This window comes from Chinchilla lanigera, unplaced genomic scaffold (assembly GCF_000276665.1).
Source record: "Chinchilla lanigera isolate Chin_1 unplaced genomic scaffold, ChiLan1.0 scaffold00158, whole genome shotgun sequence".
NCBI lineage: Eukaryota > Metazoa > Chordata > Mammalia > Rodentia > Chinchillidae > Chinchilla > Chinchilla lanigera.
The window spans coordinates 1,659,887-1,674,792 of record NW_004955559.1 but is presented as its reverse complement, the minus strand read 5'-3'; the positions used below and the strand labels follow the sequence as shown (position 1 = coordinate 1,674,792).

At 53.0% G+C, this 14,906-nt stretch overlaps 1 protein-coding gene across 1 annotated transcript in view; it reads left to right on the top strand.

The window, feature by feature from the left end:
* The first annotated feature begins 520 nt into the window (after nucleotides 1-520).
* Nucleotides 521-14,906, top strand: part of Ruvbl2 (RuvB-like AAA ATPase 2) — a 17,032-nt gene continuing 2,646 nt past the window's right edge. The window contains exons 1-11 of the mRNA XM_005412916.2: nucleotides 521-625; nucleotides 4,393-4,447; nucleotides 5,825-5,880; nucleotides 7,026-7,167; nucleotides 8,166-8,295; nucleotides 8,422-8,488; nucleotides 10,542-10,648; nucleotides 10,733-10,826; nucleotides 11,080-11,203; nucleotides 11,489-11,583; nucleotides 11,671-11,789. Coding sequence (XP_005412973.1) covers nucleotides 614-625; nucleotides 4,393-4,447; nucleotides 5,825-5,880; nucleotides 7,026-7,167; nucleotides 8,166-8,295; nucleotides 8,422-8,488; nucleotides 10,542-10,648; nucleotides 10,733-10,826; nucleotides 11,080-11,203; nucleotides 11,489-11,583; nucleotides 11,671-11,789 — 1,001 coding nt within the window. The 5' untranslated portion in view covers nucleotides 521-613. The remainder of the gene's footprint in view (nucleotides 626-4,392; nucleotides 4,448-5,824; nucleotides 5,881-7,025; nucleotides 7,168-8,165; nucleotides 8,296-8,421; nucleotides 8,489-10,541; nucleotides 10,649-10,732; nucleotides 10,827-11,079; nucleotides 11,204-11,488; nucleotides 11,584-11,670; nucleotides 11,790-14,906) is intronic.

Below are 14,906 nucleotides of genomic sequence, written 5' to 3'. Positions count from 1 at the left end.
GGTGGCCGCAGCGTTTACAGATCCCGGAGGCAAAACTTGCAGTGAGCCCTGTGGCCGCCAGGAGGCGGTGCCTGCCCCCAGCCTGCCATTGGCCAGCGCCCGGGGGCGGGACTCCCGTTTTTCCTCATTGGTGGAGAAGATCTAGTTAACTCCGCCTTCCACCTCCTTAGCTGTGGAAGAGCTCCAGGGGGTGGGGTTTGTCCCTGCTCCGAACGGAAGCGATTGGCTTTTGGTTATAGCAATCTGAACGTAGAGGCCCCAAGTAGGGAGGAAGAAGAGGGTGGGATAAAAAGGAAAGGAAGCGTGGAGGACGTGTGGTTGCTAAAAGAAATGTTAGGAGTTTTGCAATCAGCCTCAAAAGGGGTGGGGGCTGAGTAAAAGGAGGAGGAGCTAGGAGACGTTGGGAAAGGACGCAAAAGTTCCGGACACCCATCTTTCAGACAGCTGCGCCGAGTGGGCGGGGTCTAAACGTGCCGCCACGCCCCAACGGGGAGTTTACATATTTATGAGGAACCATCGAGACGTTTGGATGACCTGCTAAGCTAGAGGGCCCAAACGTTTCGCTGCTATCGCGTTTCCGTTTCCGCTAAGACATTGCCGGTTGGTGAGCATCATGGCAACCGTGGTAAGTGTCGGCGCGTGGAAGAGGAGTGAATGTGCACTCTCGAGTCTGAGGGAGGTGGGGGTTAGAGGCCCGGACGCCTGGGTCTCAGGGAGGAGGCAATTGGGGCCTGGGTGTCCTGGGTCTTAGAGAAGAAAGTAAAACAGGGTGGGCTCCTGGAATCTTAGGTTTGATCCCCATCGCGGTATAAACTCCAGCTCCAACTGTGGGCGCAGTCAGCGGCCCATGCTGCAGTATTTTGCCCCAGTCTGATGAGGGCTGTAGCATCCTGTTCGTGGTGCAAATTTATCTGAGTTCCATGGGATAAGAGCAAATGCGATCCTATCCTGTATGCTTGAGAACACGAGGTCCCTTGGTGGGCGTTTATTTGTCTATATAGTTTGGTACCGGGAATCGAACTCAGGACGTTGCGCTTGCCAGGCAGGCGCTGTGCGGGTGAACTATATCTTTGGCTTCTTGATGGGTTTTTAGCAGAACGAGTGATGGGAATTAAAACTGTGTCAGTGGGACGGGGGAAGGATTGGGGCAGAGGCCGGGCTCCCGTCGTGGCTCTGTTCTGGCCGTTTTGCTGCTTTTAGCACCGTACACAGGTCGCCTCTTCTTGCCAGTGCTCAGTAAGTTCCTGCTTGAATGTTTCAATCAGTGAGTGAGACCCAAAGCTATGAGACCAGGTGCAACGGGCCAGGTACCTGCTCTGGAAACATACGCATGAAGAAAGGATGTAAACTTGGGGGCAGGGCTGGGCTTCCAGATGGTTTGGGCCCCATGGTGACCGTGCTCCTTTTTTTTTGAGACAGGGTGTCCTTATGCATTTCAGGCTGGCTTTTAGCTTACTTTGTAGCCCAGGCTGTTCTCAAACTTGCAACGATCCTCCTGCCTCAGCCTCCTGAGTGCTGGGATTACAGGCGTGCCCCACCATGCCTGGCAGTGACCCCCGACTCTTGAGGGAGGAAGGGCAGGGAGAGAGTTTCTTCTGTTGCTGTGACTGTGGCAAGGAGCAGGAAGTGGTTAGGGAATTAGAGGAGAACGAGGGCAATGACCACAAGTCCTACTAAGGAAATTTGGATGTAGGAGGGTGTGGCAGTACTGAGGTGTTTTGGTTTTTTTTGACACTGGGTCTTGCTGTGTAGTTCAAGTTGGCCTTGAACTTACTAGGTGGCCCAGGCTGGCCGGGAACTCACAGGGATCCCTCTGCCTCAGCCTCCTGAGTGCTGAATTTCCAGGCCCGCTGCACTACCATGCCCGGCTGGAGAACTGAGTTATTTGGTAGTGTGTTTATTTTTTATTTTTTTCTCTTTTTGTCTTTTTGAGACAGGATCTCGCTATGCAGTTCAGGCTGGCCTTGAGCACACTTTGTAGCCCGCACTGGTCTTGAACTCGCAATGATCCTCCTACCTCAGCCTCCTGAGTGCTGGGATTACAGGCGTGCACTGTCATGCCTGGCTGGAGAACTGAGTTTTTCGGTAGCATGTTTATAGTCCTGGAAATCAGCGTGACCATTGAGCTACAACCCCAACCCAGGACTGAGTCTTAAGATGACCTTGGTTCACTGGGTCCCTGAGCAGCAGGGTGTAAGAGAGAGCTACAGTGAAAGGAAAAGACCTTGTCTTAAGCAATTTCTGCTTATGGGGTCTGTTTATGTCAGAGAGCAAATCCCGGGCCTCTGGGATTCCAGAGTCCTTGTTTGTGCCCCCCCCCCCATGGAGGGTGAGTCTGTGTGTGTGTGTGTGTGTGTGTGTGTGTGTGTGTGTGTACATGTGGGTGCAGGGGGTGTGCCTAGTCTCTGAAAGGAGTTGCAGGAGGGCTAGTTCATACTCCCGGGTCCCCCACTCTTCTGTCACACAGCAGAGGGGCAGACTGTGGCCATATGGGGCCGGAGTCTCACTTTATGACTCCTGAGAGAGGACGCTTCCTCCAGCCGATGCCTCACGCCCTGTCTTGAGGAAGAGGAGAAAGCTGAGGGAAGGAACGAGGGTTGGGACAGGTGCCTGAGGAGCTGGGTTAGCATGCTGGCTTCTTAGGCTTCCCTTTACTTGTTAGAAATAGCTGGCTGTAAGGGTGCACACCTGTAATCCCAGCACTTGTGGGAGGCTGAGGCAGGAGGATCACTGTGAGTTCGATCCAGGTCAGTCTGAGCTACATAGTGAGTCCCTGTCTCAACAGAACAAAAGATGAAAGAAAACAAATTATAGAATGTCCTGAGTACCTGAAAAAATGTGAGGGACATCAAAGAACCCACTGTCTAGGTTTAGTTTTGTTTTACTTGAGATAAAGTCTTGCTGAGTTGCCTGGGCTGGTCTTGAACTTGCTATATTTCTGCCTTAGCCTCCCGAGTAGCAGGGATTACAAACATTTATTAAGGTATAATGCTTGTTGCACACAGTTTACCTGCGTACAGCTAGTCTGTTTACGGACTTGTGCAGCCATTACCATAATCAATATTTACTGTCTCTGTGGGACAGGGTGTCCCTATGCAGTTCAAGTTGGCCTTGAACTCACTTTGTAGCCCAGGCTGGCCTCAAACTCATGGCCATCCCCCTGCCTTAACTTCCTGAGTGCTAGGATTACAGCTGTGCAACACCACATTCAGCCACCATAATCAATGTGTGTGTGTGTGTGTGTGTGTGTGTGTGTGTGTGTGTGTGTGTGTGTGTTTGAAACAGGGTCTTGCTATGCAGTTCAGGCTGGCCTTGAGCTCACTTTGTAGCTCAGGCTGGTCTTGAACTCCCAAGGATCTTCCTGCCTCAGCCTCCCAAGTGCTGGGATTACAGGTGTGTGCCACCACTCCTGGCCACATTGTCATTACCCCAACAAGAAACCTCAAACGTCTTATCTGATACCCTCAAACCTTTCCATATTTCTTTCCCATCCTCAGACTTAGGTAGCCACTGTCAACTTTCTCCCTCTGGTCTGGCCTGTTCTGGACTTTTCATGTAAATGGAACCATGAGTATGTGGCCCTCTGTGTGGGTGCCTCATTCACTCAGCACGATGTTTTCAGAGTTCATGTTGCAGCCGGTGTTGGAACCTCCTTCCTGTTTACAGCTGAATAAAATGCCGTTGTATGGCTAGAGCACATCTCATTTATTCCTCGGGCACTGGGGTTGTGTCCACCTTTGGGGTGTTAGGAATAGGGCTGCTGTGAACATGTGTGTACATGTTTGTTGGGCTTTTTTTGGGGGGGGGACAAGCTCTTGCTATGTAGTTCAGACTGGCCTCAAATGCATTTTGAACTCCTGGCCACCCTCCTGCCTCAGCCTCCTGAGTGCTGGGATCACAAGCGTGCACCACCATGCCCAGCTAGCCTATCATTTATTCAGACCACAAACACTGAGGCCCAAGGTGAACAAGAGACGAGGGGAGGCCGTGGTCAGGAAGGGCCTCCCTGAGGGACTGATGCCAGATGTCGTGAGGGGTGGCCGGCCAGGACTGCACATGTGCTTGGCCTGAAGGCAGCAGGGAGCCGGCGGTGTGAACAGGGTTGTGAGGCAGTCGCGGGGTCAAGTCCAGAGTTCGTGGTTACTGGGGATGAGGAGGACATCATCACTCACGCGTCATTCCTGGGTGCCGGGCCCTGAGAACAGGGCCAGGGCTGTGACTAGACTGTCCTTGTCTTCCCGAGAGTGTCGTAGGGGCTGATCACCGAGCCGTTGGTGACAGCTGAGTGCAGTGGCCGGGACTGGGGTTCGGGCTGTTGCCTGCCTGTGGAGGCGGGAAGGGGAGACGGAGGGCACCACAAGGGCCCTCCTCATGTGTCTTCCTGCGCCCCAGGCCGCCACAACCAAAGTCCCGGAGATCCGCGATGTGACGAGGATCGAGCGCATCGGTGAGTGTGCGGGCGGGCTCGGCACCCACGGCCCCTGCCTGTGCCCCTGCCCCCCCCTCCAGGGGAGAAGGAGGTGGCCAGATCCCGAGTCCCAGGGCGGGCTCCTGGGAGGTGGTGCCAGGCTGTCACAACTGCGGCTTCTCTGGGTGCCTGTGGGGTCCTGTGTCTTCGGCACACCAGCCTGTGCTCCCTGCAGGGATCTGGACTGTGTGCCCGCACGAGGCGGGCAGAGCAGACTGCAGGTGACCGCAAGTGTGTGGGTCTGCCCGCTGTGAGCCCTTGAAGTGTCCCCAAGAGGGCGAGTGTGACTGACCCCAGTTTCGCTGAGGTAGCTGAGTTTCAGGGCCCAGGTCGCCCAGGAGGCTGAGGCCCAGCGGGGCCAGCCGGGCGCTGGGGGGGTGGGACTGTGGGCACCCGTGTGGCCGGGCACTCCTTGCTGGGTTCTCTGAGCACTGCTGCTTCTGCGCTGTGTGGCCAAAAGCTCCTTGCTTGCTGTGCCAGTTTCCTCGTCTGTAAGTGGAGCTAAATCCCTTTGGTGAAAGTAATATCCAAAAGCATAATTGAATATAGCACCTGCCGCTTGTGCTGGCGCTCTTCTACCTGGTAAAGCGTGGCCCTGCTGGGAGCTGAGGACACCACGGGACCAGCTGTGCCTGGTCACTGCCCTTGGGTACCCCCAGGCTAGCACAGGGGTGGCAGGACTTCTTGAAACACCAGATCTTTTCTCTGTTGAAACTTACTCAGCTCTGCTGTCGCAGTGTAAAAGCAGCCCGTCATGGCCTGGGTTCCATCAGGCTTTAGTTACAAAGGCACGTAGATGTCCATGAGCTGCAGTTTTCCGTGTACTGGTGAAAAGCACTGGAATCTCCCGGGCTGTGTAGTCTGGAGTGTGGACCCTCACCTCTCTGAGCACTTTGTAAATAAGGACCTGGGCTGGGCATAGTGGTACACGCTTGTAATCCCAGCCCTCAGGAGGCTGAGGCAGGAGGATCACTGAGTTCGAGGCCAGCCTGAACTATACGTCAAGACCCTGTCTCCAAAAAAGACCTGGGGGCTGTTGTCATTGACGTATCCCAAGGCGACAGTAGCTGGGCTCTGTTTCTCAGGGTTACATGGCAGGAAACAAATTCCTGTGAATGCTGTGTAAGCCGCGAGCACAAAGCTCAGCATTAGTCCTCCGATCAGTTCCTGGGACGACGATATGGCTAATGACTTGGCAGTGCTCTTAGCCCAGTGCAGCGCGTCCTCGGAGCTGTCCCCTGGGAGGGGGAGACATGGGTCCATCTCATGGAGAAAGGTGTTCTCTGAAGCCTCACCACTGCCTCGTGCTGCTGTGAGCAGTGGGAAGCCAAGCCTCTTGTTCTTCTGCATGTGCAGGTGCGCACTCCCACATCCGGGGACTCGGGCTGGACGATGCCTTGGAGCCTCGCCAGGTAGGAAGGGGTCTGGGTGGGAGGGAGGCTGCGTCATGACGACCAGAGGCAGGGGTCCCGGGCCCTGGGGGATGTGGGCTGCGCTCAGACCTCTCAGACATTTTGATGCCTAGTTAGAAAATTCAAGCCGGGTGCACGCCTGTAATCCCAGCACTCGGGAGGCTGAGGCAGGAGGATCGTTGCAAGTTCGAGACCAGCCTGGGCTACAAAGTGAGCTCAAGGCCAGCCTAAACTGCAGAGCGAGACCCTGTCTCATGAAAAGACCAAAAAAAATTCAGCCATATGTAGAAGTGGTTTTTCTTTCTTTTTTCTTTTTTTTTTTTTTCTCCTGTAACCAGGATTGAACCCAGGGGCCTTTCACTGAAGTATATTACCAGATCTTCTTTTAGATTCTTTTTTTTCTTTTTTTTTTTTTTCTCCTGTAACCAGGATTGAACCCAGGGGCCTTTCACTGAAGTATATTACCAGATCTTCTTTTAGATTCTTTTTACATTTTATTTTTTCTGATTTTTGTTTTGTTTTGGTTTTTGTTTTTTTTTCTGGTACCGGGAATCAAACTAATGACATTGCACTTGCCAGGCAGGTGCTGTGCCACTGAGCTAAATCCCCAGCCCCTCTTTTTACATTTTAGACAGGGTCTTGCCCTGGCTGGATTCAAACTTGCAGTCTTCCCATTTCAGCCCCCTTCAGGGTGCTGGGATTACAGGCTATGGTACCACACACATAGAATTCTACTGGCTCTAAAAAATTGGGATGGAGCCAGGCATGGTGGTTAATGACTGTAATCCCAGCACTTGGAAGGCTGAGGTGGGAGGGTCATGGCAGGTTAGAGCCCAGCCTGGGTTACATAGTGACTTCAAAGTCAGTCTGAACAACACAGCAAGACCTTGTCTCAAAAGAATTAAACAACCAGAGAAGAGCGTTTTGGGTTTTCTCTTTTTTTTTTTTTTTTTTTTGGTTTTTCTCTGCTACCAGGAACCGAACTCACGACCTTGCGCTTGCCAGGCAGGCGCTTTGCCGCTGAGCTAAATCCCCAGCCCCCCGTTTTGGGTTTTCTCAAAAGACCTAGGCAGCAGTTTCTGCTGTCACCTCCCTGGCCAGGCAGGAAGACTGCCCACATGTACCCTCATGCCTCCTACCCTTAGGCTTCCCAGGGAATGGTGGGTCAGCTGGCAGCCCGGCGAGCGGCCGGTGTGGTGCTGGAGATGATCCGAGAGGGGAAGATTGCTGGGCGGGCAGTCCTCATTGCTGGCCAGCCGGGGACCGGGAAGACTGCCATCGCCATGGGTAAGAGGCCTCCTGGGGCCAATAGTCCCTACCATCTAAGTCAGGGTCAGGTTCTGCTCAGTTTCACATACAGCCAAAGAAGGCAGTGGCACAGACACTCAGCATTCACTGTCTCACCCAGAAGAATCTAGACATTTGCCATTTAGGGCTTAGTGTGCAGTTGCATGCAGCCCTCTATTTTCCTGCCTCAACATTCTCCCCCTTTTTTTTTTTTTTTAACATTCTCCGCTTTACTTACCTGTCAAGATTACCTTATGTTCTAAGTTGGCTGCCTAAGCTCCAGCCTTCCTACTTACATTCCAGGTAACAGGACTAAAGCAGAATTGCAATGAAGTTGTACCTCACAGAGTTAGCTCCCTTGAGATAGCTTTCTTGGAAATGCCACAACTTTTTTCTTTTATCTTATTGACCAGAAATTGATCATATATTCTTACTCTGCTGCAGAGGGGGCTTGACATTGAAGGGACTTTTTGTTTTTAATTGTTATAATTTGGATTATTGCTACTGTGATTAAAGGAGGGTTCTAATACTAAGGAAGAAGAGAAAGATGTGCAGTCTCTCTTGCAACCTGCTAGTGATTTGTGATCTTTGGGCCACAACTGTTTTTCATCTTCTGTGTTGAACTCCTGTCCAGCCTTCAAAACTCTGCTCACACCTCACTGCCTCTGAAGCTTTCTGTGCACCACTCACTCCCACCTCTCAGGCTTCAGAGTACGGCAGCTTGGAGTGAAGGGACGGCCAGGTTTTTGCCCAGGGGACACATGATTGAGTTAGTCCCGACCCTTGATTTTAAGGGACTCCCAGTCGGGGACGTGGCCGTGGACATGGTCTCTTGTCAGGTGAACCGAGCTCACATGGAAGCAGCTAGGACAGGGCGGCTCCTCCCCTCCTGGAGGGAAGGGAGCGTGGCAGCAAAGGATCCCTAACTGCCCACCTTGGAGGAGGCATCCGGCCCTGGTGCCAGAAGCTGTTGACAGCCCAGCCCGCCTTGTCCCCAGGCATGGCGCAGGCCCTGGGCCCCGACACCCCGTTCACGGCCATCGCCGGCAGCGAGATCTTCTCCCTGGAGATGAGCAAGACCGAGGCACTCACACAGGCCTTCCGCCGCTCCATTGGCGTCCGCATCAAGTAAGCGGCTGCCGGGCCTGGGGGTTGGGGGCCCCATCCTGGCGGCCCCTGTCCCATCCTGGCAGCCCCTGTCCCGTCCTGGCGGCCCCTGTCCTGGCCGCTGTCCTCATCTCTCTTTCTGGCTAGGGAGGAAACCGAGATCATCGAAGGGGAGGTGGTAGAGATCCAGATCGATCGGCCAGCGACAGGGACGGTGAGTGTGCGTCTGCTCCGGTCCCTGGGGTGGGGCGGGCCACCAGGGCTGCATTGAGGTCCAAAGCCAGCAGGACGAACCAGCTGCAGACCCGAGCCGCCTGCACGCCTGCCGTGGGGTTGCCTCAGTGGCAGTGGTTTATCCCTTTGTGGGGACACTGGGACACTGGGACCAGGTAAACCGAGGTGGAGGTGCTGTGAGAGGCAGTCTGCAGGCCCCCTGTGGCCCACCCCTCTGGGTTAGGCACCAGGCCCTGCTGTGTGGGGTTCCAATGGCTTAGTGCCCACACGCGCCACCCCCAGCCCTCATGCATGTAGGGAGCTGCTAGGGTTTTATGTTTTATGCCTTTTAAGTCTTCTGGGTTGTAGTTTTGTTTTGGGGGCAGGGTCTTGCTGTGTTTTTCAGGCTGGCCTTGATCTTACTATGTAGCGCAAGCTGGCCTTGAATTCTTGGGGATCCTCCTCCCTTAGCCTCCTGCGTGCTGGGATCACGGGGGTGCGCCACCATACCATGGTTCAGTCTGCTTTAGTAGTGTTCTCCTTCAGCTTTGTGCATCACCATTTATCTGTAACTTTTTTTTTTTTTTTTTTAAATCTTTTTTGAGACAAGGTCTTGCTATGCAGTTCAGGCTGGGCTTAGGCTCACTTTGTAGCCCAGACTGGTCTCGAACTCACAAGGATCCTCCTGCCTCAGCCTCCCGAGTGCTGAGATTACAGGCGTGCGCCACCATGCCTGGCTTATAGTTCTCCTTTATACATTAAGTTCCAGGTGCTCCTAAGATCCTGAGATGCTTAGAGAAAGAAAACTTAATGGTGCCTGCTTATAGTGCCAGCACCCTGGGAAGCCGAGGTAGGAGGATGGCAAGTTCAAACCCAGCCTGGGACAGTTCAGCAACTTAATGAGACACTGATTCAAAAAATAAGCAAAGGCTGGGGATGTAGTTCAGTGCAAAGGCCCTGCCTGGGTTTAATCCTTACTGCATACACACGCAAAAAAAGAGAAAGAAAACTTAAAATATACTTAAGCCCATTCACCTGAACCCTGGTCACCTTCCATTTCTCTGCCTTATGTCCCATTTGCTCCTTTTCTGCCTTCCCTTCTATCTCTTAGTCCCCTTTTCATTTGCAAAAGATCTGTCTCATCTCTCTATTCTGATTATCTTTTATTTTGCTCTGTAAATTACTTATCCATTGGGCTTCTTGAATAAGAGAAGCAATGTAATATTTAAGCTTGTGTGTCTGACTTACTTCATTTAACACTATGGTCTGGGGCTGGGGATTTAGCTCAGTGGCACAGCGCCTGCCCGGCAAGTGCAAGTTCGATCCCTGGTACCGGAAAACAAAAAACAAACAAACGAAAAAAACAAACCACTACAGTCTCAAGGTGCATCCATTTTCCTACGAAAGTCTCAAATTTATCCCTTTTTATAGCAGAGTAGTACTCCATTTGTGTAAATAGTGCATTTTCTTATCCATTCATCTATTGATGGACATATAGACTGCTTCCAAGATTTAACTACCTTTGCTCCTTGTTTCTAATGGAAATAGATTTTTTGTTTTGAGACAGGGGCCCTGCTGGGCTCTCACTATGGAGCCCAGGCTGGCCTTGAACTTGCAGTGACCCTCCCACCTCAGCTTCCTGAGTGCTAGGATGATGGACGTGCACTCAGCTGGAAATAGATTTAATGTATAACTACATTGTCTTGCATGGTTTTGTTTTTCTTTTTTGTTTTTTGCAGTATTAAAGCTTGAGTGCTGAGCTTGCACTGTGCTATAGCCACTGAGCTATGTTCTCACCCCGTTTTATGTCACTCTGAGACAGAGTCTCTAAGTTGTCCAGGCTAGACTCAAACTTGCAATGCTCTTGCCCCAGCCTCCTGAGCGGCTGGGGCTGCGGGCGTGCACCCCCTCGCCGGGCTCTGTGGGCGTGACTTCGGTGGGTGTTACTGTACATGTGCCCCTCTCGCCAAGAGTTCCCTGGGCCGTGCCCGTGCTGGAGCTGTGTGATCAGAGGTGGTGCCTGCTGAGCCCCTCCTTGGCTGTCATCCTCTCAGGGCTCCAAGGTGGGCAAGCTGACCCTCAAGACTACGGAGATGGAGACCATCTATGACCTGGGCACTAAGATGATCGAGTCGCTGACCAAGGACAAGGTCCAGGCCGGGTGAGGCTTGGGGCCCTCGAGGGAGCCGGGCGTGGGGACCTGGGCCGCCGCCCGCTTCCTCACTCCCGCCCTGCCCGGCCTCAGGGACGTGATCACAATCGACAAGGCCACTGGCAAGATCTCCAAGCTGGGCCGCTCCTTCACACGTGCCCGTGACTACGACGCCATGGGCTCCCAGGTGCGTGTGGGCTCTGTTGCCCCTGGCCACCAGGTGCCCAGACGTTCTGTGTCTCTTCCCATCATCTCCACGCCAGGTCCCTGCGTCCTCTGGGGTCTTCCCTGGGACCCTCAGCCTGGCACTGCCACTCTGCAGCCCCACGTGCCGTGCCAGGTCCTCCGGGAGCCCCGTGCCCGTCAGCGGTGTTGAGGGACCCTGGGCTGGCCAGACAGCGTCCAGCTCCAGCCCTCATACCGCCCCACCTGCCCTGCAGACCAAGTTTGTGCAGTGCCCGGATGGGGAGCTGCAGAAGCGCAAGGAGGTGGTGCACACTGTGTCCCTGCACGAGATCGATGTCATCAACTCCCGCACCCAGGGCTTCCTGGCGCTCTTCTCAGGTCAGGCTGTCTGCTTCTGGTGGCTTCCCGGGACACCTTGTCCCTGTGTCCTGGCTTGGCCCCCCTTCCTTGCCCCGCCCGTGTCCCTGCCCTCTGTCAGTCTCTCTGGTGCTGTGTTGGGGGCAGCTCCCTGCCCTCTGTCGCCCCATTCCTCCTCTGCACGGCCATTTCGGCCGCAGCCTCGGAAACTGGCGCCTCCCTTCTGCTCTCCCATCGCTGCCGCCCCCACTCCAGGCCTGGACCCTGCCTCTCCGGATTTCCCCATGTCGCCTCTGTCTCCTGCAGGTGACACAGGGGAGATCAAGTCAGAAGTCCGAGAGCAGATCAACGCCAAGGTGGCGGAGTGGCGCGAGGAGGGCAAGGCGGAGATCATCCCGGGGGTGAGCAGGTCATCCCACACGAGCGGCCCGAGGACGCAGGTGGCCGGGGGAGGCACGGGGAGCTGACCTGCGCCCCACCGCCCACAGGTGCTTTTCATCGATGAGGTCCACATGCTGGACATCGAGAGCTTCTCTTTCCTCAACCGAGCCCTGGAGAGTGACATGGCACCTGTCCTCATCATGGCCACCAACCGGGGCATCACACGGTGAGTGGCAGCAGCGGCCCTGGGGCAGGGGTGTGGCCGCAGGGTACACCGGTGCGAGCTGCAGCGCTGGGTAGATGGGGCTCCTTGCTGCAGTGGCTGAGACAGGAGAGTGTGCTTTGTGGGCTTTCTTGCTTTTTTGTTATTTCTTTTTTTTTTTTTTTTTTTTTTTTTTTTTGAGACAGGGTCTTGCTACGAAGTTCAGGCTGGCCTTGAGCTCACTTTGTAGCCCAGGCTGGTCTCGAACTCACAAAGATCCTCTTGCCTCTGCCTCCCAAGTGCTGGGAATACAGGTGTGTACCACCACAGCCGGCTTGTTTTTTTTTTTTTGAGGTAGGGTCTAGCTGTGTAGTTCAAGCTGGCCTTGAACTCATTCTGTAGCCCAGGCTAACTTGAAACGCACAGTGAGCCTCCTGCCTCAGCCTCCTGAGTGTTAGGATTCCAGGCGTGCGCCCCCGCACCCAGCTCCTTTTTTCCCTTTTCTTTTTTTCCTATGCTGGAATTGAGCCCAGGGCCTCCCTCGTGCTAGGCCGGTATACTACCACAGCGCTACACCCCAGCGTAGGGAAGAGAGCTATTCTTTTCTCTTCAGCAAGACAGCTAGCAGCCTGGGGTGTGCAGGCAGCTTTGCCCCATGAGGAAGCCTGCTGGGCCCTGGAGTGCTACTGGCTGCAGTTTCCAGACCTGGGAAGCACCCCAGGGGGCTTCAGCAAACCCTTGAGATGCTGAGGGATGTTTATTTCAATTTGGAGAGGATAACAGTGACACTTGGTAGACACTACATAATCACTGTAATTACATAAGTTGCCGGGACTTAAGCACTCACTCATTGGAACTCTTAGTATTATCTAAAGATGCAGTGAAGGCCAGGTGTGGTGGCACACACCTGTAATCCCAGCACTCAGGAGGCTGAGGCAGGAGGATTGCCACCAATTCAAGGCCAGCCTGGGCTACATAGTGAGTTCAAGGCCAGCCTGAGCTACACAGCAAGACCCTGTCTCAAAAAACCAAAAAGAAAAAAATAAAAAGAAATAAGCAAGCAAGCAGTGGATAAATTCCTGAGATCCAAAGCATGGTACCTGAGACCATCCACCACGGTGTCCTGGCAGCCATGCCCATTGTCCCAGCTCACCTCTGCCTGTTCATCTACGGTTCTGCACGCAGGAGGCAGAAAGGAAGTGGAAGACAGGCGGCCCTGCTGGGCTGGGCCACGCTGGGTGCTTTCCTGGAAGGACTTCTCGCACCTCTGTAGCAGCTCAGGAGGGGCTGCATGTAGCTCTGGTCAGACACACGCTTAGCTTGCACTAGGCCCTGGTTTTGATTCCCATCTCACTAACAAACAAGTTCAAGGGGTGGAGAACATCTCAGCCCCATTTCCTAGGTCAGGTCGGCAAAGTCCAGTGACTTCCCAGGATCATGTGTCTAGAAGGTGGCCGGCCCTGGCAAGGGTTGTGTCACATGCCTCAATAATCCCAGCTACTCAGGAGGCCAAGGAGGAAGATAGGAATTCAAGGCCAATCTGGGTAAGTTAGGGAGACTCGGTCTCAGCATATAAGAGGCTGGGATGCAGCTCTTGGTGTAGCATTTGCCTAGCAGGTGAGAGGCCTGGGTTCAATCCCCAGCACTGCAAAAAAGAGAAAAAGTGGTAGGGACCTGTGCTTAGGGACCTGCAGATCAGCACCTGGGAACTGCGCAGGGGCAGGACAGAGACATCTGTGAGGAGGCAGCTGAGACAACCAGTCCTTTTTGTTAAGATTCCTTGTTTATTTATTGATTTAAGGCAAGTGAAGAGAGCTGCTCTTTTCTCTTAACAAGACAGCCAGCAGCCTGGGGCATGCAGGCAGCTTTGCCCCACAAGGAGGCCTGCTGGCCCCTGCGCACTGTGTAGTCCAGGCTAGCCTCAAACTCATGGCGATACTCCTGCCTCAGCCTCCTGAGTGCTGGGATTACAGGCTGGATTCTGCATTTGTGGATCTGCCTACTTGCTCAGATTCATATGTGGTTTCTTTTTTGGGGGGCGGGTTCCTTCGGTACCAGGAACCAAACTCACGACGTTGCACCTGCCAGGCAGGTGCTTTGCCACTGAGCTAAATCCCCAGCCCTCATGTGGTTTTTAAATCACCATTGTAATCCTCATCACTCCCAGGCGGGCAGAGCAGCAAGTCAGTGTTCAAGTGGCCTGTGCCCCTGCTCCCACTGAGGTGGATGAGCTGACTTTCTGCCCCTGCACTGTAAGCAAGGGTTATTTCCTGATCAGTTTAGCACCATGTCCATTGCCTTTTTGCAGAGCAAAGTTCCGGTTAGTGTCCCCCGAGTCAGGAAGGCAGTGGTGGCCCGACAGGTCTTCTGTTGTGTGTGTGGAGCTCAGACACTCGGGGTGGTGCTGTAGGCTGTGATCTCGGGTGAGTGTCCTATAGGCTAGACTTTTTTTTGGTGGTACCAAATTGAACCCAGGGCCTTCACACTGCACGATGTTCCCAGCCCTTGTGTTTTATTTTTTGTTTCTTTTTTTGGGAATCCAGCTCAGGACCTCGAGCTTGTGTCGTTTGTTTTGTTCTGTTGTTTTCTTGAGACATGGTCCCACCATGCAGTTCAGCCTGATCTTGAACTCACTATGTAGCCCAGGCTGGCCTCAAACTCACAATGATTTACTCCAATTGCTGGGATGACAGGTGTGTACCACCATGCCCAGCTATTACTTTTATTTTTTTATTTTATTTTATTTTATTTTTTTATTTTAAAGAGTAAAAGAAGGATAACATAGTAATAGGGGGGCTTACCGAATTACAAAGTGGTAGTTGTCAGTGGTTGTTGTTTTACATATTGTTATCTATAGGATAGTTTCTCAGGAAAACAAATAGACAAATAATAGTGAGTTACAGACAAGAGTGGTAGATTATCATCAATGGTTGTTGTACTATACTTTGGTATCTTCAAAATGGCTTCTAAAGAAAATAAATAGAGCTATACATGAGTGACCAATTGAATATTCATTGACTATTCTCAATGGTTGTTGTGGGAAACACATAGTAATAAACATACATCCATTTATGAAATAGCATAGGAACAATACAAACATTACAGAGTTATGGACAGATTAGTAGGAAAATATCAATGGCT